Below are 26,978 nucleotides of genomic sequence, written 5' to 3' on the forward strand. Positions count from 1 at the left end.
AGCCTGACCAACATGGGAGAAACCCCCATCTCTACTAAAAATGCAAAATTAGCTACGTGTGGTGGCCCATAACTATAATCCCAGCTACTTAGGAGGCTGAGGCAGAATCGCTTGAACCCGGGAGGTGGAGGTTGCAGTGAGCCAAGATCACACCATTGCACTCCAGCCTGGGCAACAAGAGTGAAACTCTGTCTCAAAAATAAATAAATACAACAAAATATGTATAGAAATGGCTTGGCACAGTGGCTCATGCCTGTAATCCCAGAATTTTGGGAGGCTAAGGCTAAGGCAGGTGGATCACTTGAGGTAAGTTAGGGACCAGCCTGGCCAACATGGTGAAATCCTGTCTCTACTAAAAATACAAAAATTAGCCAGATGTGGTGGGGGGCATCTGCAATTCCAGCTACTCAGGAGACTGAGGCATAAGAATTGCCTGAACCTGGTAGGTGGAGGTTGCTGTGAGCTGAGACTGCACCACTGCACGCCAGCCTGGGTGACAGAGACCCTTTCTCAAAAAACAACAAAAAAGTGCATAAATGATGTGGTTAAAAATGAATACTTTTTAGTCTGATCAAAAGAGGAATTACTTTTTGATCTGTTGCTATACTACATGGAAAAAAATTTTCACACAAAACTATTTTGTAAAGTAAATAACTTTGCCACAACAAATTTAGAAGTTTGGACAAGAATATATTTTATTTTTTTCATAAAAGTTATACCAAAAATATATTTTTTCTAAACTTAAAAATACACCTTCAGAAAACAAAATTTGAGTTGTTGGAATTCATTACACATTTTATAAACAGCAGTAAAAGGAAGAAGTTAGTAGGATGGAATCCATTTTTAAATACAGAAATGCTCATTTCAAAAGCTTGACTTTGTCTTTTAGTAACTTAAAGGTGGGGTTCTTGCTGACTTTCTTGTCAAAGATAACCAGGAGCTCCTTTTCCGATCTGTGATGCTCGTTGGTCACTGTGTAGTACTGAGCTAAAACCTTCACAAAGAAAAGCAAACACCAAATGAGTGTATTTGACCTAGAAATTTATCTTAAAATGTTCTGTCTTTAACCCAGAAATAGAACAACAGTAAAAAATCAAAGAAACCCAGGTGCAAGCTACACAGGTGCGTTCTGATTCTGGAAATGTGGGCAGCAGCCACGCGTGGGGGCTTGGCTATGTAAGTCACCCTGAAATACAAAGTGAAATAAAGAAGAAGCCATCACTCTGGGGTAGGCAAAAGAGAGCAAATATCTAGAACAATAATTTCCAAACATAACAAAAATCAAATAAATGGAGCCTCTCTTAAAAGTCTTCGAAATAAGTCCAAAATCTAGGCACCACCCTGGCTGAGGCTGTGTGAGGGGCTTTGGAGCAGCCAGAAAATCACTGAGACACACACACACACACATTTTCAGTGTTTGAGGTGAAAAAAGAAAAAGCAAACAATTGTACATTTAAAAATCAGTTCTCCCCAGCTGTTACACATGTGGGTTTGTTCATGTGCCATACCTTTTTCCTTAACTTTTTGATTGCTATTTCATTGTCTGGGGCCTGTTTCAAAATTGTTTTAATAGTTCCCTTCCAGTTGAATTTACCTACAAAATAAATAAGAATATGTAAGACGCTTGTCTTGCTGTACTACAAGAAGGGTAAAGAAACAACTTCTGCAACACCTGTCTGCTTCCAGGAAATGAGCTAACCCTCTAATGAGCGGACTCCACAGCAGCAGGGAGCAGTCACTGCACTATTCAACTCCAGTGTCCTGGAAGCACTTACGACCCGCAAGGACTGGCTCTTAAGAGTGAGCAGGTGCCCAAGTGCCATCGGCATGACAACCTCCCAGATGAAGAGTTGTATTTAATGAACGCGACACGGATTTCCTAAGCACCCACTAAGATCATGAGCCATCTATGCACAGTAGGGAGGATAAAGATGAGCGAAAGCAGCCTGACCTGGAATGAGAGAGAGGAAACCACCAACTGTTATAGAAGGACTGAAAATACTCATCAAGGGGACTTCCACTTCTGGGCAGATGGGGTAGACACACTTTCCCCATTCCTCCCGCCCACCACAACTGAGAACCCTGAAATTAATATACGCAAGAAACTTAAGATGACTCTGAAAGGTAGAGACCAGCTGGGACCTCGGGGCCTGCGGAGTAACAGCGGGTGAGCTTCTTGCTGCCTATACCCCAGATCTGGAGCTGAAGAAGCCAGCAACCTGAACACCAACAGGCACAGACAGAAAGGTCCCAACAGAAGCCTGCTCTCTCTTGGCAAAGGACCAGGAAAGGGCAGCCTAACAAGGCAGAAAACTTTTATACAATAACCACCCTTCCACAGCCACACATCACAGAAAGAAAGGAGGCTCCACCCCCACCCACACCAGCAAAAGCCGAGTGGGGAGCCCGAGCTCTCTACCCTTGAAGACCGTAATGAGGGACGGTGTCACAGAAAGCCAAACAGGAATTCAGGGCTCTCATCTGCACAGGCCAGCCATGAGGCTGCCCCTGCTGTGACATCAGTGGAGCCTGCGCTGGGAGCCCTGCCGGGCAGCAGCAAGAAGTGGCCGCCCTCAGCTGCTGATAGAGGCTGAATGGGGAACCTGGATTTCAGCCCCAACGTGGCAGCAACAAGGACACGCCCCTCTACAACCACCAAAGTCGTGCAAGAGAAAACCGGGTAAAATAGAAAGTGTAAACAGGATCTTACACCTTACAAAAAACCTAACTCAAAATGGATCATGGACTTCAATATAAAAGGGAAGACTAGGAAGCGTTTAACATAGACCTGAAATTTGCTGAAAGGGTCTATCTCGAGTGTTCTCAACATACACACACACACACACACACACACACACACACACACAAAGGTAAACTATGTGAGGTGACAAATGTGTTAATTAGCCTGATTGTAGCGACTATTTCACAATGTACATGTATAATAAAACATTAAGTTGGGCTGGGCGTGGTGGCTCATGCCTGTAATCCCAGCACTTTGGGAGGCTGAGGCAGAAGGATTGCTTGAGCCCCGAAGTGCAAGACCAGCCTGGGCAACACAGCAAGACCTCTGTCCTCACAAAAATGAAAAAATTTGCTGAGCGTGGTGGCGCACGGCTGTAGTACTAACTACTCAGGAAGGTTGCCTGAGCTTAGGAGTTGAGGCTGCAGCGGCCATGCCACACCAATGCACTCCACCCTGGACAACAGTGAGACCCAGTCTCCAAACTAAAAATAAAATATAGTTACACATTAAGTTGTACACCTGAAATACATAAAATGTTGATTTGTAAAAAAGCTTTTCAATAAGATAGTTAGAAAACAAAAACGTCTTTAGACTCTACGGCTAGGTAAAGAATTCCTAGCACAATCCATGAAAAATAAATTGATAAATTGAACTTTATCAAAATTAAAACCATTTGTCCTAAAAAAGACTATTATGATGAAAAAACAAGCAACAGACTGAAAAAAAAATCACAAACCCTATGTCCTACAAAGGACTAATATTTAGAAAATATTTAAAAACTCTCAAATCCCAACAGTTAAACAAAACCCACAAAAACAACCAAAAAACCCCCACACAACCCAAATTAGAAAATAGGGAAAATTTTTTTTTAAAGAGAACAGACAGTTCAACAAAAAGATATACAGATAGCAAATATGCACAAAAAAGACATTAGCCATTAGAGATACACAAATTCAAATCACAACAAGCTGGTGCCACACATCTATCAGAATGGCAAAAAACAAAATAGTGACAGTGCCTAGTGTCGACTATGATGTGGAGAAACGGATCGCTTACACACCGCTGGTGGGGACAAAAAATGTGTACAGCCGACGGGCACAGGGGCTCACGCCTGTAATCCCAGCACTTTGGGAGGGTGAGGTGGGCCAATCACCTGAGGCAGGGAGTTTGAGACCAGCCTGACCAACATGGAGAAACCCTGTCCTCTACTAATACAAAACGAGCTCAGCATGGTGGCACATGCCTGTCATCCCAGCTACTTGGGAGGCTGAGGCAGGAGAATCGCTTGAACCCGGAAGGCATAGGTTGCAGTGAGCCGAGATCGCACCATTGCACTCCACACTGGGCAACAAGAACAAAACTCCATCTCAAAAAAAAAAAAAAAAAAAGAAAATGTGTACAGCCACGCCTGAAAAAGTTGGCAGTTTTTTCATTTTAAATTTTTGTGGGTACACAGTAGGTATCTATGGGGTATGTGAGATATTTTGATACAGACATGCAATGTGTAATAATCACACCAGAGTAAATGGGGCATCCATCGCCTCAAGTATTTATCCTTTTGTGTTACAAACAACCCAATTATACTCTTCAATTATTTTTAATTGTACAATTTAATTATTATTGACAAGAGACGCCCTGTTGTGCTATCAAATACTAGGTCTTACTCATTCTTTCTGTTTCTTGGATACCCATTAACCACCCCGCCTCGTCCCCAGCCTCCCACTACTCTTCCCAGTCTCTGGTAACCATCCGTTTACTGTCTGTCTCCATGAGTTCAATTGTTTTGATGTTTAGATCCCACAAACAAGTGAAAACATGCTAGGCTTGTCTTCCTGTGCCTGGCTTATTTCACTGTGTAATGACTTCCAGCTCCATCCATGGTGCTGCAAACGACAGGATCTCCTTTTCATGGCTGAATACTCCATTGTGTACATGCACCACGTTTTCTTTATCCATTCATCTGCTGATGGGCACTTAGGTTGCTCAAATCATGGTTACTGTAAACAGTGCAGCAACAAGCACGGGAGTGCAGACAACTCTTCCACACAGTGATGTCCTTCTTCTGCATACATACCCTACAGTGGGACTGCTGGGTTGTACGGGAGCTCTAGCTTGAGGTTTCTGAGGAAGCTCCCAACAGTTCTCCATAGTGGTTGTACTAATTTACGTTCCCACAACAGTGCACCAGGTTCCTTTTTCTCCACATCCTCACCAATGTTTGTTATTGAGCTGGCAGTTTCTTTAAAAGAATATGGAACTACTGTATGGCACAGCACTGGACAGGTGCTTCAGAAAAACTGACTTAGTTCACTGTGCAGTTCACAGAAACCTGCACATCAATGATTACTGCAGCTTTATTCATCAATAACCAGAAATTAGAAACCACCCGGGTGTCCGTCAACAGGTGAATGATGAAAGAAGCTGTGATGCATGCATATCATGGATGAGGCTACTCCTCACCAATAAATGAAGAGATTATTGATAGGTTCAGCAACATGGGTGAATCTCCAGAGAAAATGCTGAGGAAGAGTCAATCTCAAAAGGTTACATACTGTATGATCCCACTCATAGAACATTCTGGAGATTACAGAAATAGTGAACAGATTAGTGATTGCCAGAGGCTTCGGAAGGGCTGGGGGTGAGGGAAGTGGCAGTGGCTGCAGAAGGGCAGCAGGAGGCAGCCTGGCGGCGATGGAGGTGGGAAGGTATCAACGTCAGCATCGGGGCTGAGATGCTGTGCTATGGTGGTGTAAAGTGCTACCCGGGGTGGCGACAAGGCAAAGGGAACGCGGATACATAAGGACACCTGAGTCTCCATTATTTCTTACAACTGCTTGTGAGTTTACAAGGATCTCAAAACAAAAGAATAACAACAAAAAAAGCCATTCCAGTTGTCCCCCTTCATCTGCAGGGGGACAGTTCCTGGGACCCGAGTGGATACCTGAAACCACTACGGTATTGAACCCTACATATACTGTCTTTTCTTACATATTCAGGCATACCTGTGGCAAGGCTCAACTTACAAATTAGGCGCAGCAAAAGGCCAACAATAATAATAAAACACAACAATTTTAACAATATACTGTAATAAGTTATGTGAATGTGGTCTCTCTCTCTAAGTATCTTATTGTCCTGTACTTACCCTTCTTGTGGTGAAGAAGGCACAGAGCAGGACAGCAAGAGATCTTGCCGCACTGCTCAGAACAGCACATAACTGAAAACATCAACTGTTTATTTCTGGAATTCTTCATGCCACAGGTATGGGGCACTGGTGTTTACAAACTTGAGAAGGGGGTTTTCAGCTAAGAGATCTAACCCAATGCTGGTAGTCACTGAACTCTGCTAATAAAGCTGATGCCCATGAGTCCTTGGACCTGTTCTTAACCGCAGGATCCCGGGGTCTAGGGGAGATGGCAGAGAAATGACGACTTTCTACCCCTCAACAGGCAGGAGTGCTTCAGGCCTGAAGAAGCAGGAGAGAAGCTTCGTGTAAGAGGCAGCACTTCAGAAGGCCCATGAAGGCCAGGGATGAGATTCTAAGGTTGGGGATACAAAGAAGGAGACCCCAGTAACAGGCCCAGAGATGGGCAGGTGCAGAGTTGAGGGGACTTCTAAGAGAACAATGAAAGGCAGGAACGAGAGAGTTGGGGAGGAGGGAAAGGGAACAGGGTCTCAAAAAGCTGTATTGGGTTTAAATTCCAAAGATAACATCCATCTCCAAACCAGACCTCTTTACTTTTGCTTAAAAGACAGCAGGTGAGAGGCGCTGTAAGACTGACTCACACATCCTAGAGAATGGATTTTACTTTCAAACTCTTCAACATGCCTCTGGAGGGTAACACCCTATCAGAAGTGCCTGCTTTACACCTTCCTTCCCAGAAGGGGGCATCTCTAGGCCCCTCTCACAACCTACAAGGGACAGTACATTTTTCCCTTTCTTTCTTTGCTCTCTCCCTCGCCCTCCCTCCCTAGCCCTGTTCCTCTCTCTCTTTCTCTCACTCTTTCTTTCTTTTTGAAAGTGGTATGCCCATGGCTCACTACAGCCTCAAACTCCTGAGCTCAAGTGACCCTCCTGCCCCTGCCTCCCGAGTAGCTAGGACTATCGGCAAACGCAGCATGCCCAGCTGTGCTCTTCACACAATGGCAGTGATATACCTTTTGCAGGAACCTCATGTTCTTCTGGTTCTCCACCCTCGGGATGCTCTTGGAGCTTCATCTTTTTCTTAGAATCTGTTTCAGCTAGGTAATTGGAAAGATTTGGTAAAAGAAGATTTTGCATCTATGCTAGCAGCTACAATCATTTAATAAGACCTATGTTAAGCTAGGCACACTCCATGCATCATCTCACTTCTCCAGGCAGCCCAGCCCCAGTTTATAAAACCCCTTCCTCCATGCTTGAGATGGAGTGAAGGGAGTTGAGCGGTGAGGTCATTTGCCTGGCCAAGGTTTAGCCAGGCGCAGTGGCTCACACCTGTAATCCAGGCACTCTGGGAGGATAAGGTGGGCAGATCACCTGAGGTCAGGAGTTGGAAACCAGCCTGTGAAATCCCATCTTTACTAAAAATACAAAAATTGAGGCCAGGCATGGTGGCCTGTAATCCCAGCACTTTGGGAAGCCAAGGCGGGCGGATCAGGACCAGCCTGGCCAACATGGAGAAACCCTGTCTCTACTAAAACTACGAAATTAGCCAGGCATGGTGGTGCACACCTATAATCCCAGCAACTCAAAAGGCTGAGGCAAGAGATTAGCTTGAACCTGGGAGGTGGAGTTTGTGCTGAGCTGAGATCACACCATTTGCACTCTAGCCTGGGCAACAAGAGCGAAACTGTGTCTCAAAACAAAAACAAGAATTAGCTGGGCCTGGTGGTACACGCCTGTAATCCCAGTAATCCCAGCGACTTGGGAGGCTGAGGCAGAAGAATCGCTGGAATCCGGCAGGCGAAGGTTGAAGCAAGCTGCAATCACTCCACTGCACTCCAGCCTGGGTGAAAGGGCGAGCCTCCGTCTCAAAAACAAAACACAAGAAAACCTACAAGGACTAACAGGCTTAAATATCGCAAATTCACAGCTTTCAGGTTTTCAGAACAAATCCCAGAGCGTGAGCTGGCCACTTACCTTCCGAGTGCCTCCGCCTCCTCCTCCCCACACCCACGTTGGCCTGTTCCTTGCCGGCGCCGTCCTCATGCTTCGTGGCCGTGGGCCCGCCCTCGCGCTGCTGCTTCTTGCTCCTCTTCCCCGCAGAGCCGTTAGCCTCAAGGTCAACCTCCTGTCCCTTGTTACGCTTCGTAGGCCTCTGAGTCCCTGAGTTTTCCTGGTGATTTTCTGATCTCAGCTCCTTCTTTTCTTTTTTCCTACTCTTCTGCCGTTCCTCCTTTCTTTCTCTTTTATTCTTCTTCACCTCCCCTTGCTGTTTCTCGGCATCATTCCCTTTGGAGGGTGGAACCTTGGCAGGGATTTCTGCACGTGGATTTGCCAGCGGGTTGAGTGGCTGTTGATCCTGTTCCTTACTGACTGGTTCCTTATTATTTAGCAAAAGCAAGAAACACATAAATATTCATTTCAAATGCGTAAATAGAGTTGTCATGTTATTGCCTGTGCCTACTACATAAACTGTTCAAGAAAAATGATCGTCCGGGCATGGTGGCTCACCCCGTGGAATCCCAACATGTTGGGAGGCTGAGGCGGGCAGATCGCCTGAGGCTGGGAGTTTGAGACCAGCCTGACCAACAGGGAGAAATCCTGTCTCTACTGAAAATACAAAATTAGTTGGGCATGGAGGTGCATGCCTGTTATCCCAGCTACTCGGGAGGCTGAGGCAGGAGAATTACTTGAACTCGGGAGGTGGAGGTTGCAGTGACCCAAGATCACACCACTGCATTGCACTCCAGCCTGGGCCACAAGAGCGAAACTTCATCTCAAAAAAAAAAAAATGGTTTTATTACTTACCATTTTATAACTGTGACCCCTCACCAACAGCTAAAATGTAGCAGTAAATATACAAAATGGGAAACAACTTCCCCCAGTCCATACCCCTTTGTCTGCACTGAACAATTTCATTCCACTGGAAAAGTGAAAAATCCTTAGGCCACAGAAGATAAGACCTTTCATTCCAGCTCACTAGTCACCTTTTAAATAAGAGAAGAGTGCTCGGGTGTGTTGGTACCACTGGACGCATGTGTCTACAGATCTGGATTTAAGTTCCAGTTCTGTTCTTTCCTAGTCATGTGGCTAAGGGCAAATTCTTTATCTGTTCCAAACCTGTGTCCTCATCTGTAAAACGAAAGGTAGTAATAACAACCTTATGCATGGACGGATGAAATAAGAAAAGATCTGTGATGTGCTTATTAGCACCTCGGATCAATACACCAGCCCATTGCGTGTGAAGAGTTTTGTAAATTATCAGTATTAGAAAATGGTATTGTCATTATCATTATTTAGATTGGAAAGCTATCATTAGAAGAACAGTCATCAACCATTCTTACCTCTTTTTTTTTTGGAGAGAGTCTTGCTCTGTTCTGTTACCCAGGCTGAAATGTAGTGGCACGATCTCAGCTTACTGCAATCTCCACTCCCAGGCTCCAGCAACATTCCTGCCTCAGCCTCCCAATTAGCTAGGACCACAGGCGCAAGCTACCATAACCGGCTTACTTTTGTATGTTCTGTAGGGACGGGGGTCACCATTCTTTATGTATGGAAGTGTCTCTCTAATGGTGATCATTATTAAATACATTACCTTATTATTATTATCATTAGTATTATTATTTGAGACAGTCTCACTGTGTTGCCCAGGCTGGAGTACAGTGGTACAATCTCAGCTCACCACAACCTCCACCTCCCAGATTCAAGTGATTCTCCTGTCTAAGCCTCCTGAGTAGCTGGGATTATATGTGTACACCACCATGCCCAGCTAATTTTTGTATTTTTAGTAGAGATGGGGTTTCACCGTATTGGGCAGGCTGGTCTAGAACTCCTGACCTCAAGTGATCCGCCCACCTCAGCCTCCCAAAGTGCTGGGATTACAGGTGTGAGCCTCTGTGCCTAGCCATAAAACATTACTTTAACCACGGCGTGCCTGATTATACAATCTAGATGAGGTTTTCTGCTAGTGCCTTCCCTCTATGTCTAAACCAACTCCTCGGCCACCAGGAGGAAGAGAGAGAGAGGGAGGCACACATTTACCCGTCTGGCAGCTGCTCAGTAAACAGGTGAACCAATTCTTCCCCTTCTTCTTTCTACCTCATTAAACACTCTCCTCAAATGTGGTCTCCTCTGTGATGCCCTGACTCTTTCCTAACCAAGTACCTCCTTCAGTCCTGGCCTCCCAATGCCTCTGGCTTCTTCCCAGTGCTGATCAGGACCTGACATTATACCATGGACCTGTATGTGGATGTCTATCTCCTCCACTACAACATAGCTCCAAGCAGCCAGGAACTTGGCCTAATTACGGTTGCATCCACCACGACCAGGTGAACTGTGATGAGGCAGAGGACAGAAAAGCGCCCAACCTCATACCTGGCAGAGTTACAGGAGGACAAACATCCAAGGTATGGAGGACGAGGCCTCAGGACCCTCTGCTCTGCCCTACAAACACTCAGGGTATGCTGGGAGGGCCATGGTGCAAAGATAGAGGTCAGGGATGGCAAGTTGTGTTTTGCAGAGCTCAGGGTTTACCAGGGACCGTTTACTCATTATTTTACTTAATGTTTAATGCATTCATACTTCAAAAGGGAAACAGGAAAAAGCTTTTTTAAAAAACCCTGCAGTTGAAGCAATTTCAAATCTGTGATTCTTAGTTAAAATAGAAATAACCTTAAAAAAATAGGTGCTACATAAAGGCCAATCTAATGCTTGGTTATAAGGTTTCAAAGGGCCAATTTGTATATTCTGAAAGAGACAAATGCTAGGTATACGACCAAGGTAAATTTACATTCTGATGCCCACTTGCTACCAAAAGTATTCTCTCTACATAAAGTGAATCAGCTCCTGGTAATATGACAAGAATGAAAGACCAGTCAGAACGCCACTGTTTTTTGAAACTGGTATTTACACAAAAATAAACAATGTAATCAACAATGTACATAGTCCACATTTAGGGTCTCTACTAAACCATTCTGACTAACAGGTGACTGATTTAATTTCTCAAAGGGAAGTCTCCTTCCACCAGAAGGAGCTGCACGCATACTGCTCACCTATCTTAATTCTGTAAGCTTCTACCTTAACTCTGTGAGGTGTGACCCCTCACCCCTTATCCAGAGGAACCCCTAGTCACTATGTCCTCAGCCTGTTTTATTTTCCTTCATAGCACCACTACCTGGGATACTTTAGATTTTTTTGTTCGGGGCCTGGCACAGATCAGGCACTCAGTTAGTATTAAATAAATGAATATTACTATCCACATTTTTTTAAGATAAGGAAACTGAGGCTCAGAGGTGAAATAATGTGCCCAAGATCAAATGTCAGGCAAACTGCACAGTGGGGATTTGAATCAGGTCTCTCAGAAATCCAAAGCTCCTGTTCTTTCCCACGTATCGATCTCCCTGCCTGATGACTAAGCCAATCACATTACCTGCTGGGCGGACACCATTATCAAACGCTAGGATGGAATACCTTGCTCTGTATAATAAGGACATCTCTGCAGTGCTTTCAGTTTATTCCTTCCCATAAATGAACTTACTAAGAGGCTCTCTAAAAAAGAAGGCTGGGCTGGGCACAGTGGCTCATGCCTGTAATCCCAGTGTTTTGGGAGGCCGAGGCGGGCAGATTGCCTGAGGTCAGGAGTTTGACACCAGCCTGGTCAACAAGGTGAAACCCTGTCTCTGCTAAAACACACACACACACGCACACATACAATTAGCCTAGCGTGATGGCTCATGCCTATAGTCCCAGCTACTTGGGAGGCTGAGACATGAGAATCACGTGAACCTGGGAGACGGAGGTTGCAGTGAGCTAAGATGGTGCCAGTGCACTCAGCCTGGGCAATGGAGTGAGATTCCGCCTCAAAAAATAAAAAATAAAAAAGAAGGCTGTCTTGACTTCCAAAAATATAAAATTCTCATTTCATTATTACTAATTATTTTTGCCACATTGCAAATCTAAAGTCAGATCCAACTTACACTGCTGGAAGCCTCAGAAAAGATATTCCACACCTGCTCCAGGATGGATTCATTACGAACTTTTAAACTGTTCTTCATCCAGTTCTGTAAGAAACAAAAAGAAAAAGAACTATTGATCCCACTTGGACAGGTACACACAAGCTCAGTCACTGATGGGCCACAGCCCCCTCCATTCAAGAAAGTCAATTCATACCTGAAATTTCGCCTTTTTCCTGGGAACGTTGTCAAAAGCACTGATTTGTTCTAAAAGTTCTCGCACTTTGGGGCTGACGTTAGGTCTCTTTATTAATTCACTAATTTTCTACAGAAAAGGAAGAAAAAAGAAAAACAATAAACAACCAACATGAGTTTCATGAAAGCCAATTAAAAAAAGCCCTTGCCATGGCTGAAAGGTTCACATTTTCAGCCCAGATTCTGTAGTTATGTCTATGCTTAAAAATATATAGATTAACTTCTATTAACATAGTACTGGAGTCCTAGCCAGACCAGTCAGGCAAGAAAACAAAACAAAAGGCATTCTAATTGCAAACGATAAAGAAGTAAAATTATCTCTGTTCACAGATGATACGCTCTGATATGTCAAAAATCCTAAAGGGTTCACACAAAAATTGTTAGAATAAACAAATCTGGCAAAGTTGCATGATACAAAATCCACATTCAAAAATCAAGCTGCATTTTATATAACTAAAAGAAACAACCAGAAAGAGAAATTAAGAAAACAGTTCCACTTGCAACAGCATCAAAAAGAATAATCAGAATAAACTTAACCAAAGAGGCAAAAGACTTGTTTACTGAAAACCAAAAAACACTGCTGAAAGAAATTAAAGCCGACACGAATAAATGCAAAACATTCCGTATTCATGGTTTGGGAGACTTAAAAGTTGTTAAGATGTTAATACTAACCAAGCAATCTACAGATTCAACACAATTTCTATCAAAATCCAATGTGTGTATATACACATTTTTGCAGAAAGAGAAAAATCCATCCTAAAACTTACATGGAATCCCAAATAGCCAAAACAATCTTGAAAAGAAGAACAAAAATGTGGATCTCATGTTTTCCGATTTCAAAACTTATTACAAAGCTACAGTAATCAAAGCAGTGTGATATGGGCATAATGAGACATAAAACCAGCAGAATAGAGAGCCCCGAAATAAACTCTCTCATATATGGTCAAATGACTTTCAACAACACTATTCAATGGGGGAAAACCTAAGACCATTTCAACAAGTGGTGGTAAGAAAAGTAGATTATTTACATGCAGAAGAATGAAGCTGGACCCTCACCTAACATCATACACAAAAGCTAACTCAAAATGGATTAAAGAACTAAACTTAAGAGGTAAAACTATAAATTCTAAGAAAAGGAGCACAGTGAAAACGCTTCACAACACTGGACTACACTATAACTTATTGGCTATTACACCAAAAGCATAGGCAACAAAATAAAAAAATGAATTGACTACATTGAAATAACAACTTATATGCATCAAAGAACACTATCAACAGAGTGAAAAGGCAACCTATGGAATGGGAGAAAATATCTGAAAATCATATCTGCTAAGGGGTTAATATCTAAAGTACTGGCCAGGTATGGTGGCTTGAGGACAGGAGTTTGAGACCAACCTGGGCAACAAAGCAAGACCCCATCTCTACAAATGAAATAAATAAATCCATATATAAAACATATAAAGAACTCCTACAGCTCAACAACAAAACAATCTAATTTTGAAATGGGCAGAGGACCTGAATAGACATTTCACCAAAGAAGATATACAAATAGCCAATAAACACATGAAAAGATGCTGGAAATACAAACCAAAACCATAATGAGATATCACTTTGTACCCATCAGCATGGCTACTATCTAAAATAAAACAGAAAATAAGCCTTGTGGGCAAGGCTGTGAAGAAACTGAACCCCTTGTCCACTGCTGGTGAGAATGTAAAATGCTACAGAAACAGTATGGAGGGTCCTCTAAAAAATTACAAACAGAGTTACCAGTAATCCCACTGCTGGGTAAATATACACACAACAGAAAATTCTTCATCCATAAAAGGGACATTGTGACACACGGCTGCACCTTGACGCTATTATGTGAAGGTAAACAAGTCAGTCACAAAAGGACAAACATGGAATAATTTCACCTACATGGAGTACCTAGAGCTGCTAAATTCAGAGACAGAAAGTAGAATGGTATTTGCCAGGGGCTGGGGGCGGGAGGAATGGGAACTTAGTGTTTATTGGAGACAGAGCTTCAGTTTGAGAAGATAAAAAAATTCTGGAAATGGACGGTAGTGATGGTTGCAGAACAATGTGAATGTGTTAACTGTACGCTTTTAAATGGTTATATCATGTATATCTTACCACAGGGAAAAAAACAAAATATAAACTGAATGTGATTAAAAAAATGGGTATTATAGGGACTAGGTTATAGTCAAGACGTTAAGCATTAAGATCTAATAAAATCTGGGCTGGGTGTGGTGGCTCACACCTATAATCCCAGCACTTTGGGAGGCCAAGGTAAGCAGATCACTTGAGGTCAGGAATTCAAGACTAGTCTGGCCAACATGGTGAAACCCCGTCTCTACTAACAATATAAAAATTAGCCAGCTGTGGTGGTGGGTGCCTGTAGTCCCAGCTACTCAGGAGGCTGAGGCAGGAGAACTGTTTGAACCCAGGAGGTGGAGGTTGCAGCAGTGAGCCAAGATCACGCCACTGCCCTCCAGCCTGGATGACAGAGCGAGACTCCATCTCAAAAAAAAAAAAAAAATCTAATCTGAAATTGCAAGAACAGAAGTGAGAAAAATAGTGACCTAGGAATTTCAATTTTCTGTGTCTGGCAATCTCAGTGAAGGAAGAGGAAAAAAATAATTATTAAAGTTAGAGATGACAGTAGACGTGAAGAATGGTCACCAACCAGGAAACAAGGATCAGTGCTGGAGCTAAACAAGTAAAATGCAGGAAAATGTCCCTGCAGTAGGAAAGAAGTGAAGCTAATACAAATGCACGAGAAAAAAACCAAATACTAAGACAAGCATAAGGCAAAGCTGCTTCAGGCACCCAGGGAGAAAAACAAAAACCAAGAAAACAAGACAAACATGAACACAGAAAAATGAGGCTGGCTTAGCACTCACTGCAACAGCCAGCCCTTTCAGACAAGAACAGGGCAGTGGAGACGCAGGTTAGAGAAAAACACCATAACCCATTTAAGAGTGGTGTTCTCCTGCTTCATCCACCCGCAGTCTGCTTGTAAGCCCAGAGACATCTGGAAGGATCTGGAAGGATGCTCAGCACACATTCACACTGCTCGTTTCTGGCTGGTTGATTTGGGAATCATGAATTGCTTTCTTCTCTGTACTTCTTCTGTATTACTGGAGTTATTTTTATTAAGTGGTTAACATCCACCTATTTTATATTAAAATGATAAGGCTAAAAAAAAATCACAGTGGCTCTTACCTGTAATCCCAGCACTTTGGGAGGCTGAGGCATGAGGACTGTTTGAGACCAGCCTTGGCAACACAGTGAGACCCCATCTCTACAAAACATTTAAAAATGTAGGTAGGCGTGGTGGCGTGCGCCTGTAGTACTTGGGAGGCTGAGGCAGGATTGCTTCAGCTGAGGAGGTCGAGGCTGCAGAAAGCTGTGATTGCACCACTGTATTCTAATCTGGGCGAGAGAAAAAGGCCCTGTCTCAAAAAAAATTAAATTAACAAAAATTAACAGGAAAAAAATGAGAGCAGCAGAGCACAGTGTCAGAGATGAAAATGGGTGCAGTCTGAGAGCAGCCAGCCCCAAGTATAGAACACGGGAGATGGGGTGGGATCCAGGCAACTCGAAAGTAGCAACGTTTTGGAATTTTGAGAAATGCCATAAGTGAGATGTCAGATGAAAGACAAAATGGTCAAGCTGCAGATGAAAGAAGAAACTGTCCCTCCAAGGATCAACATTCTGAGCCCGTTAAAATATGAATGACTTCAAAACACCCAATCTACTAATAAGAAGCTTTCGGAGAACAGGGATTCCTCCTGACTAGATTCCTTAATTCTATTTTTCAAATGTGGGGTTTAATGATTTAAGGCAAAGAGCAAAACCCCTGCACTGGGCCCGCTGATTCCCCCGCAGACCACACTTCCTCTTCTCCATCTGTGAACAATGGCAGTGAGGGAGTCAGGGAGGAATCAGATGGAGAGAAACCAGGAGGCCATGACAGAAGCAGAAGTGAGTTCTGGAGAGGGCTGCTGAAGCCTGACAGTTTAGACCAAGCGTCAACAAGCCTTATCTGTAAAGTGCCAGACAGTAAGTATTTAAGCTTTGCAGGTTTCTGTCACGCTACTCAATGCCACACCTATTACGGCACTGAGTACTGAAGCAGCCAAAGACCACAGATAAACAAATGGGCGTGGCTGTGTTCCAGTAAAACTTCATTACAAAGAGGCGGCAAGCCACCTGTGGCCTATATCGTTTGCTGACTGACCCTGCTTTAGAGGATGTCACTGAGTGACAAGAGCAGAGATGCAACTCACAGACCCATGTACCTCAACCTCAGGGCCTAGGCATGTCATCTGGTTTTTAGAGAATTACAGAGAGTGCCCAAAAGCTTGGCTGCTGGTCACCAGCGCAAACACCTTAGTTAAGATAAAGGATTTCACTGGCTTTTCAATCTGCTCTGGGCCGACTTTGTAAGTCTTTTGTGAACAGAAATGCCTTCCTAGTAGTATGCTAATTCAGTAAGCTAGAAATTCACGTTTCTATTATCAAATGGAGTGATTACTTTACTGCATTTTAGAAAAACAGAATTTTCCCATAGATGACATCTGTCTTTTCATTCTCCCACCTTCCTTTCTGAATCCTTCCTCCTGCTACCTATTCTGTAAATGATCAGTAGCATTTTGAGAGTTATGTTTCCCAGTGAATGAGGGAGCCAAGGCTTCTGCCATTTCTATTGTGCGTGTTTTCGTGCTATTCTAGTTAAGTAGAAAATTCTTTACATTGATCAAAGTGTTTTTTTTATTATTTTGCCCAGTAAGGACATAAGGTTTCCAGGGCTTATCTGCATGATGACACATATATTCTTTTGCCCAATTCTAATGACTGGCAGACATGACAGATTAACATGGCTTGAGTTAGAAAAGTTGCATGATCACTAGAAGCAGGGAATGATTAGAAGGCTTCCACTCAGTTTTTTCCATTCAGCCAAGGGAAAGCTAATGAGAATTCTAAAATATTTATTCAAGAAATTAACAAAACACATGCATTAAAGGTATAATGCACCACAATTGTTTAAACAGCTAGAAGAATAAAGAAATCTTTTTCTTTCTTTTTTTGGAGACAGAGTCTCACTCTGTCACTGGTGCTGGAATGCAGTGGTGTGATCTTGGCTCACTGCAATCTCCACCTCCTGGGTTCAAGCACTTCTCCCGCCTCAGCCTTCTGAGTAGCTGGGATTATAGGTGCCCGCTACTATGCCCAGCTAATTTTTTGTATTTTTAGTAGAGATGGGGTCTTACCATGTTGGCCAGGCTGGTCTCGAATTCCCAGCCTCGTGATTTGCCCACCTTGGCAAATCACAGGTGTGAGCTACTGTGCCCAGCCAAAGAACTCTTTTTCAAGAAGTTTTAGTTCAACCTCAGTCTATCCTAGGACATAAGGTTTCCAGGGCTTGTCTGCAGGATAACACATATATTCTTATTTCTTTGAGCTTCCAAAGAAAGCGGAAGGTGTCAGAGGAAGATACTCAACGAATTAGAAAGACATTACCTGAATCCATGCCTGCTGTTTAATGTCGCCTTTGTGGGCTTTACCTTCATAGCCTTTGCCACCATACTTCTGATCTTCACTTATGCATTTCACGTGGTTTTTATAGTCATCGCCCCTTTAAAGTGATCAAAGGTTCTCCCATTAGACTGACACCAAGTTGGAGGCACTAATACCAGCATGCTGCTACTACCCTCTGTATATTTTCACATCTGTCTACCACACAAGCACCCCATCTATTTCACTTACGTTGAAAACCTCCTTGTCAGAACCATATCCTGCTGCCTCCAAAGTCTTCAATATCAAACCCAGCACCAAAGGTTTCCCCCATTTTTATGAACACCTTACAAGAAATTGATAGGCAGTATTTTTTAGTCATAAATGCATATATACTGAATAAACACAAAAGTAACTATGCAATAGGGCAGTCTTCTTAAATTACAAAAATTATCAATGACTTTCTGGTAATAGACTAGGCAGTCAATAATTAGTTGTAGAATAAATAAAAAACAGGTATAAAATGGCGGTACGAGATTTCCAACAGTTCTGGATATGTTAGGGTCCTGGAAAAACTCAATTTTGTCTCATAATCTTTGTAAAGCTCTACGGGGTTCTTCAGGGAAATGCTGGGGACAAGGCCCAGGGCAAGGTCCCCTAATGAAAACTTAAGTTTAACCTACTTTATATATCTAGCTTCCTCCTAGGGTTAAGTCTGAACAGAGGTTAGCAGTTTCTAAAAAATCACTGCTCTACAGTGAATTAAGAGACTATCAGCTAATGCCACCTAAATGCCTGAGAGGACACTGGGGCAGATGCTGCCAGAAGCCAGCTTCTTGCCTGGACTTTCTGCGGCCAAAAGGAAATCAACATGAAATTCAAGAGAGCAGCTCTCTGCAAACGACCCACCTTAAGAAATGGTGTCGGCCCGGCGGGCTCACGCCTGTAATCCCAGCACTTTGGGAGGCTGAGGCAGGTGGATCACGAGGTCAAGAGATAGAGACCATCCTGGTCAACATGGTAAAACCCCGTCTCTACTAAAAATACAAAAAATTAGCTGGGCATGGTGGCACGTGCCTGTAATCCCAGCTACTCAGGAGGCTGAGGCAGGAGAATTTCCTGAACCCAGGAGGCAGAGGTTGCCATGAGCCGAGATCATGCCATTGTACTCCAGCCTGGGTAACGAGAGCGAAACTCCGTCTTAAAAAAAAAAAAAAAAAAAAATGGTGTCTAAGGCAGGATCTGTCCTGCCCCTCCCCACTAACTCCTCACTTTCACAGAGCCTCCTCAGTGGAAGTATCTCTTGACACACTCTGGGGGCCAGGAAGAGCCTCACTTCCACCAGCAGCTCTGATTTTCTAGGGAGGACATAATTTTCTCTGCTATCAGTCATCTCCCCCACTGTGAGCTCATAAATTCACTTTCTGATTCCTAAGTCCATCCCTTCACTGTGATAAGCACATGATACCATGGTCTAACAAAACCAGCTCTAACCCCCTAGAGCCATATTCCATGTGTTGCTTCCTTGGGTCTGGTAACAGTGGCAATGGAATAGCAACCAGTGTCACCAACTGAATGCTCTAATCATAATTCCCCTTCCCCTAGTCTTCTCTTTAACACATCCTCAAAAAACAAATTGTTTAGTAAGGCACATTTGATTTCCCTCCTGAAAAGGAGTCTTGCTCTGTCGCCCAGAGCTGGAGTACAATGGTGCAATCTTAGCTCACTGCAACCTCAGCCTCCCAGGTTCAAGCGATTCTCCTGCCTCAGCCTCCTGAGTAGCTGGGACTGCAGATGCACACCACCATGCCAGGCTAATTTTTATATTTTTTAGTAGAGATGGAATTTCACCATGTTGGCCAGGCTGGTCTCGAACTCCTGACCTCGTGATCTGCCTGCCTCGGCCTCCCAAAGTGTTGGGATTACAGGCGTGAGCCACTGCGCCCAGCCTAGTAAAGCACATTGTAAAGAATCACATGAGTTTTAATCAATGGACCATACCAGTTTTTATTCTTAATTTATTTCCTCAAATTTGCCACTATTTTTCCAAGCTTTGTGGTGCCAAGCCTTCCAAAACTGGTCTGATTTACTATGGATCTACATGAATTCTGTGAAGCTTACCAGAAATCTTTGCCACAGTCAATGCAAGAAAGGCATTCACAGTTTCTGCAAACAGACACATGCTTTTCCACTTGGATTTTCTTCACTGATTCGCCACATGCATTGCATGTAAAAAATACCATTTTAGGTAAATGGCTAAATATTCGCTATCCAAGACAGGTTTTAGGTCTGGTCCTAAAAAAAAAAGATAATTATCATTATAAACTGAAGCTTCTCATTTCAATAAATGGCTCATGCAGCTAACTTTTCAACCATAATTTCACATGAAAATAACAGTCAAAGCTGATTAGCAATCTACATAAAACTCCTCCATTCATATAAGTAAAACTAACATTAACGGTGACAATGGCTAACATTTATTGTGTCCTTATCATGTGCCAGGCATTATTCCAGGGGCTTTACATGTATTCACTTATTAAATCCCCATAGCAACCCTATGAGGAAAGGACTATCATTGTTCACTGAGATGCAGAGATTACATAACTTGCCCAAGGATGCACGGTTAACAGGACCAGGATTTAAACCTGGCAGATTGACTCTCAAGATAATGAGCTTTGAGGGTGTTAAATCTTCCTTTCCCTAATATCTTAAGCTCTCTCAATTACATAAACTTAGAGAACGCACTGCAATTTAGGTGTTCACTACTAACTATTTCAGGTCCTCAAATACACTAAGAGCACAGCAAGAGGAAAACTGAGCGAAGTTTAGAAAGTGGAGAAGAGGCAATTCTATGGACATAATTGCTATGGCACTAACAGCATTCATATCAATATTACTGTATGTCTACAGATGTTAAAATGAGGACATGTGCCTCAGCTGTAATGGACAGGGGCCTCCTTCATGTGGCAGCTTGTCAGACAAGTCAGAAAGAAATGGAACCATGTCCAGGTGTCCCAACTGCTGGGTGCTGAATTACCGGAGTTCACGAACCCAGGGGTGCCGAGCACTGCTCCAGCATGAAGTATGCCTGTACACGTACATAAACATCATTTTAAAATTTCACAGAAATGCTACTGTGCTCAAGGAAAAATACATTCATCTAAAAGCGTTAGAGAAGTCACAGTAATTTTCCACACTTACATAATGTGTTAATCACTACATTTTAAAACAGTATTGTTTTACATTGTAAGTTTCACAGCAAACATACTGAGAACTGTTTAACCCAGTGCTTTCTTTCTCATTATGAAAATAAAGGTGAGTGTCAGGTAAACAGATGTAATTTACTTCACGGTAGGGCTTCATCCAACAATCTTTCAGATCTACCCTTGTTTTGCAGACCATTCTCATGCATGAAAACACCGTCGCTCCTCCACCAACATGTTCTGGATCACTGCTGGTAAGGTCACACCCAAGCAATACCCAGGGTTATTCATGTCCATTCAGCCTTGAATGGAAATGTACAACCTGGCTGCATCTCCAGGGTTTACGGAGGCCCAGCTGGTCTCTTGTGGAGCTGTCCTGTGGGACACTATCAGACATCAGTTCAGCTTCTATGCTACACACAAACCACAGAACCCTGACCCTGGGTCCCAGGCCCCACTCCTCTGCTCACTATCAGTGTACTCTAGTAAGCACGGGGCATGCGGTCAGCTACAACCTAGTACCAAATTCTCAGGAAAGAAAACCCTGGATGTGCTGCAGCAACTGTCATCTTCACATCTGGTTACTGTTAAGATGTGTGATACTACCAGGCTCCTGGGAGCTGGAACCACATTTCCCATGAGCCAGCTCCCTCAAAGCCTACCATCTAAAAAAGGCCAAGGATGTCCCACATGCCAGGCAACAAGAGCCGCTATCCTGCCTGACAAGGGAGAACAAAGGCTGAACAAGAGCCAACACCGAATTCTCAAAGAGCCTGGAGGTGTACTTTGGTGTAAGAGCAGGAATAACTTATTAATGTCACCAAGAAACAGATTCTCATCACAGGCACAAGGTGAAAGCAGCTGTGATATGCCAAATTATCTGCTGAAAAGCTTTCAAGTACTTTCCTAAGAAGATACAACAACAAAAAACAGTCCCTGAACTTAGATATGGCTTAGAGCTTGCCAACCTCTGTTGCTAAGGACAATTCTATCTCTTGATGGAGAGGGAGATGGGAGAAAGCAAGCTTTCAACAAGCCTTAAGATTCAATTGGGAGATTCCTGTCCTGGCAGGTCAGGAATTAAAGGCCTAGGAAGGAAGCTGGAAACAAAATATAGTGACTGAAAGAAGCAGTGATGTTGACAAAAAGATACTCAAGAGTATCTGTGCGAAACATTCGAGCTCTCTGGAGATTAGCCACACCCTACAGTGTAGTTAATAGCAATTCGGAAGATGATTAGAATCTGATTATGTGCCAGCTGAAAAATAACTCTCCCATCATTTTCATTTGGTCTTTGTTTAAGGCAGAATGGATGGATTGCACAGGAAGTCAGAACTCTGTCTCTTCCTGCCTTCCTTTTGATTTTACACGTGCCATGAAACGGGAACAGCAGTGTCCACTTGCTTGGCTAATGAGCTAAGGTCTGTAAGGAGCTTACCTCCCCCTTATTCAGGGCCTGGAGGACAGCCCAGCAGCTGGTCAAGAGACACCTTGATTACACCTCAAACCCGACCTAGCCCCAGGGGAAAATATCTGTAATTTACGCCATAAACACTTGCTAGAGCTTCAAAGAAAAGCTCAAAACCATCATAACCTTCAAAGTCAGCATAACTGCACAGTAGGCTTAATATTCATAAGTATAAATGCTACAAACTTACAAAAAGCCATCACGTGGAAATTCAGTCCCTCTAATGGAAGACAGCAAACATTGCCTAAAACAATAAAGTAAAATGGTATTATTCAAATTCCACAAGACTAGATAAGCATAAAGAAAATTTAATTAAACTTTCTTTAATTTTTGGCAAGTATGCAGCATTTATGCTTCTGAAATTATGAAACCTTAAAACTGCATTGAGACTTTGAAGACACCCTGTCTGCCAGGCTCAGATGTGACAGATTTCAACGTTTAGCCCTAAGTGTAAAAAGATGGCAGTTTCTTATGGGGCTGGATCGAAACAGAGTCCTCTTTTCCTTCCCTGGCTCCTCAACTTCCTATGCACGATGTTCAGTTCCAGTGCAGCCACAGAGATTCTGTACGCTTTCCTTCTAGCCACGTGGGCACGTTAAAAGAGAAAAGCAAGCAGAAGGCGGCGTTCTTGGACTGGCTGAGAGCATACTTCCATTCTTGCCCCAGGTAAGTCACTTTAACTCAGTTCAGCAGACATTTCCTAAATGCTGGGGCTATGCTATCCACCACAGCATCCGCCGGGGGTCCTCACTCAGTTACTCTGCCTGCGCTTCTGGCTGCCTCCTCGACTGTCTGTTCGGTCAGTTTACTGAGCTCTCATCACATGCCACACCCACAAAAGAGATGACGGAGTCTGCACAATAGAACACACGATCACAAGCGCTCTACAAAGCCATGTCCCATTTATGTCCACCAGGACTTCTATGATCAAACACCACCATCTGGAGGGAAAACCCAAGGCTCAGGAGGGTAAGTGAACTGCCCGAAGTCACAGTAAGTGGGATAGGTAGCCTGAAAGACCAGGCAACAAGCCCAGGTTCCCATCCTGCCTCCATCTTGACCTGCCGTGTCCTGGCTGTTTGCTTGGCTTTAACTCAGCACCTGAGACCTTGAGGTCCTCATCCAAAGAGAAAAAAAATTAAAGCCTCCACAAGATGACTTTCCAGTATAAACATTAGAACCCTAAGCCTTAATTATAAAGTCTGTGCGCAGTGGGCAAGGAGACCACCCATGTCACAGGAGAGGCTGTCAGCTGGGCAGCAAAGCTAGTTGAGTGACAGCAGCCAGTGGTCCGTAAGGGGCAGGGAACTTGATAGGTTTCTCTTAACAAGATGGTTGCCAGGTTTTGTTGGACTGGGACCTGACTTGGGTTGAGGATCTGCTAATGCCAAAAAAAATCATTAAAAACTAAATGACCTCAAAGCATCTTAACCTCCAAGAATCTGCTTATCTATAAAATAGATCTAATACTTAACTCAAAGCATTGGGTGGAAAGTTTTAAGACACCAGATACGAGAGCTTCATCCTCGTCCAATGTAGAAAGGTTTCTCTGTGGCCTACTAATTTGCACATCAATGCCATTACACCCAGCCCTCTCCCAAGCCCCAGCTCCATTAAATATGACCATCAACCCACCAATTTATCTTTATAAATTCACTCCAACCTTCTCTGGCTCCTCACCCCATGGGTGCCTACTCGACCATTACGTGCCCTGATAACATGCCCTTAGGTTTGGTTCTGGGAGTGGAATGAATTTTTTTTTTAACCTTCCTCCCATTTTTGTATTATTTATTAAATTTTTTCACAAAAACAATATTGACTATCTTTTATTTATTTATTTTTTTCCTGAGACAGAGTCTTGCTCTTTCGCCAAGGTTGGAGTGAAGTGGTGCAATCTCAGCTCACTGCAAACTCCACCTCCCGGGTTCAAGCGATTCTCCTGCGTCAGCCTCCGGAGTAGCTGGGACTACAGGTGCACGTCAACCTACGTCCGGCTAATTTTTGTATTTTAGTTTAGAGACGGGGTTTCACCACACTGGCCAGGCTGGTGGTGAACTCCTGACCTCAGATGATCCACCTGCCTCGGCCTCCCAAAGTGCTGGGATTACAGGAGTGAACCACAGCGGCTGGCCGACTATTCTTAAAATATCCTTTCATGCGCAGACAAACACTGACCTGCACACCATTACCACCACTACCACTGAAACAGCCCACCTGAGGGGTCTGGCTGGCAACCCCAGGACATTCCCCCACTGAGCACTGTGACCCTGAGCATGCCACTGCCCCTTTAAACTTGAAGTTCTCTCATCTGTGAAACAAGAAGTCAGGCCAACCAGACAACACTCAAGCCCCTTCCATGGGCAGCATTGTGAGAAACCACGGGTATGGTGCAGGAGAAGCACAAACATACTCTGTCCACCATCCTGCCTAAACCTTTACATGTGGGGCTGACCAGGGTTACAACGGGGGACATTCACAAGGCGAGGACCTCTCCCTTGTTCCTTGCAAAAGCCCTAGGAAGTAAGTGCAGCCATCTCCACTAAACAGATCAACTGAGGCTTACAGAAGCCATGTTTCTATGCCTCCCACCCCACCCACAACATCACCAGCACTGTTTTAAACACTATCCCTTCAGTCGAGTAACTATCAAGTGTCAGGCACTATGCTAGACCCTGGGAGCCTGGGGCACAGTGTGAGTAAGTCCCAAGTTGGACTTGTCTGCAGGAAGGTCCGGTTGCAAATACACACCCACCTCATTGCTCTCCCCCTCTCCTCAGAGGGAGGTGCTGCAGAGAATCCTAACATTTATGGAGCACCCAAGCCCTCTCATAGGAGGTTAACACATTTCTACTCATTTAATCCTCATCACAGTCCTCCGAGTTAGGTTCTATATGTTATGACAGATGAGGAAACTGAGGCGCAAAGAAGTTTAAAAAACTTACACCAGGTCATCACACATCCAGGTGGTGGCGACCCAGATTCACAGGCAGTTATTCCGGCCCGAAGTCCGTTCTCTGGTCCTCAACATCCTAAGGCTTCCTCCTTAGGGACTGAGGTCCCAAGGCTCAAGAGAAGAGCCCTGTCCCCAACATGCAGCAAACCTGAAGCCCAGTCGGGTGGTGACCAACCGTCCTGGTTTGGCCAGGCCCGAGGGGGTTCCCAGGACGCGGGACTTTCAGTTTTAAAACTAAAACAAGTTGGTCACCCTAAGTCCAGAACTCCTGCCACTTCCCCAGAGCCCGAATAAGATCTGAATGGAACTCCTTCCTCCATGCGTATGCTAGAGGAGCTGACAGTGGATCGGCCACCCAGTCCTTCCCCTACTCACTCTCTGAGCCCCAGCCATCTAGGTCGGACCTCTGGGCCACCGCCCCTCACCTCTCAGCCAGCGCCCGCCAACGGTTTCAACCGGCCGCAGGGAGCACGTGGAATTGCCGCCGCCCGCCCAGCGCCACAACTACCGGCCTCTCAGGCTTCGCAGCGCGGAATTCACTCCCGAGCCACCCGGCGCGTCTGCGCACCGGGGCCACACAACACCCCACCCAGCGGAAGTGACGCCAACGGAAGCGGGAGGGCGGTTCCTGCAAGCCAAGGGGGCGTGGTCGGGATGGTTCCGCGGCCGGCTGGGCCAGGCGAGCTGGCCTGAGGCAGGACCGCGGCGGCAGGTGTAGATCAAGGCGGCGGGGCAGAGAGCGGTCTCCGAGGGTAAGGTGGCCGGCCTCGCGAAGGCAGGCGGGGCTGGCGAGGGTGGAAATGGCCCGGAAGGGAAGGGAGGCCGAGCGTCCGAAGGTGGCCCAGTAGGGCATGGACCCGCAGCTCCCTCCGCATCCCAGGGTGCTCGAGGATACTGGCGGCCCCTGCGAGAGTCAGCGAGCATCTGCTCTGTGCCGGGCATCGCAGGGGACGCGGACCGAGACCCAGAAGGCCAGGTTCCGGGCCTGGGAGCCGGGCCTTCTCCCGTGTAGCTCCCTCGGCCTGGACACCCCACCCGCGTGCTCTCATCTCCAGGCTTTGCCCGCAGGAAGCCAGTCCCGCCCGCCTCCGCCCCGCGCTGCCCATCTCTCGGTTCCTGTTTTCTTCCACCCTGTAGTTGACAGTAGTGCTTAAGACGACAGAACCCACAGCCTAGCTCAGTCTCATTACGGTGTGGCCTCTCTGTGCCTCAGCACGGCATCCGTAAAGCGGGTATCATAGCGGCACCTGCGTCTCTGGAACCTTGTCTGATTTCATGAGTTGTGCATGTAAATCGCTTAGAGTACTGGCTGCCACTTAGTAAGTGCTCAATAAACGTTAGCTGTTCTCAGCCCTTAAGATAGGGTCTGGCATACAGTGGTGGTCACTAGGCGTTTGTTGCTTAAAGGAATGAATGAAAGTTGAATGGAGGATGTACAGAGTATTGTGAGAAACCTTAACCCCAAGGTGTGTGTAATGTGGGCGATAAGGAAGGTTTCACTCTGGAAATGAGCAGTGTTGGGCCTGGAATAGAAGGTGTATTCGTTTCCTAGGGCTGCAAACAAAATGCCGGGTGGCTTAAACACCAGAAATGTATTTTCTCACAGTTCTGGAGGTTAGAAGTCCAAGATCAAGGTGTCATCAGGTTTGCTTTCTTCTGAGACATTTCTCCTCGGATTGCGGGTAGGCACTTACTTCTTGCTGTGTCATCACATGGTGCTTCCTCTGTGTTTTCCATCTGTGG

At 44.7% G+C, this 26,978-nt stretch overlaps 2 protein-coding genes across 17 annotated transcripts in view; one reads left to right on the forward strand and one right to left on the reverse strand.

Annotated features, from left to right (window-relative positions):
* Positions 1-669: 669 nt before the first annotated feature.
* LYAR (Ly1 antibody reactive) lies at positions 670-25,817 on the reverse strand. 14 transcript variants are annotated; one of them, XM_002745994.5, is made up of 10 exons: positions 25,661-25,817; positions 22,473-22,526; positions 19,733-19,906; positions 17,618-17,732; positions 12,051-12,158; positions 11,858-11,941; positions 7,860-8,262; positions 6,899-6,982; positions 1,509-1,594; positions 670-994 (listed from the first exon to the last, which is right to left on the reverse strand). In XM_002745994.5, the coding sequence occupies exons 3-10, from the start codon at positions 19,852-19,854 to the stop codon at positions 860-862; spliced, it is 1,137 nt and encodes a 378-aa protein (XP_002746040.4). In that variant the 5' UTR covers positions 19,855-19,906; positions 22,473-22,526; positions 25,661-25,817; the 3' UTR covers positions 670-859. The 14 variants fall into 14 exon arrangements, with proteins under 14 accessions (XP_002746040.4, XP_008991855.4, XP_008991852.4 ...); XM_008993607.5 differs by having other exon boundaries at positions 670-1,186; XM_008993604.5 differs by having other exon boundaries at positions 25,611-25,817.
* A 57-nt stretch (positions 25,818-25,874) lies between these two features.
* The window catches only part of ZBTB49 (zinc finger and BTB domain containing 49), a 32,978-nt gene continuing 31,874 nt past the window's right edge, over positions 25,875-26,978 (forward strand). For 2 of the 3 annotated variants that reach the window (XM_002745995.6, XM_035294066.3), the window contains exon 1: positions 25,875-25,987. Coding sequence is in view for 1 of the 3 variants with exons in the window: in XM_078367527.1 (XP_078223653.1) it covers positions 26,826-26,917 (92 nt within the window). In the remaining 2 variants the exon portion in view is untranslated. Of the gene's footprint in view, positions 25,988-26,688; positions 26,918-26,978 lie in introns of those variants that run through there. The other variant, XM_078367527.1, reaches the window with a different exon arrangement.

The sequence above is a fragment of the Callithrix jacchus genome, chromosome 3 (genome assembly GCF_049354715.1).
Source record: "Callithrix jacchus isolate 240 chromosome 3, calJac240_pri, whole genome shotgun sequence".
Lineage (NCBI taxonomy): Eukaryota > Metazoa > Chordata > Mammalia > Primates > Cebidae > Callithrix > Callithrix jacchus.

Excerpts from the sequence above, each read along its gene's own strand:
- LYAR (XM_008993605.4), bottom strand. The coding sequence starts at position 19,854 with ATGGTATTTTTTACATGCAATGCATGTGGCGAATCAGTGAAGAAAATC. Across the intron at positions 17,733-19,732 it reads GACTGTGGCAAAGATTTCTG|GGGCGATGACTATAAAAACC; the intron begins GTAAGCTTCACA and ends ATCACTTTAAAG. Across the intron at positions 12,159-17,617 it reads AACAGCAGGCATGGATTCAG|AAAATTAGTGAATTAATAAA; the intron begins GTAATGTCTTTC and ends CCTTTTCTGTAG.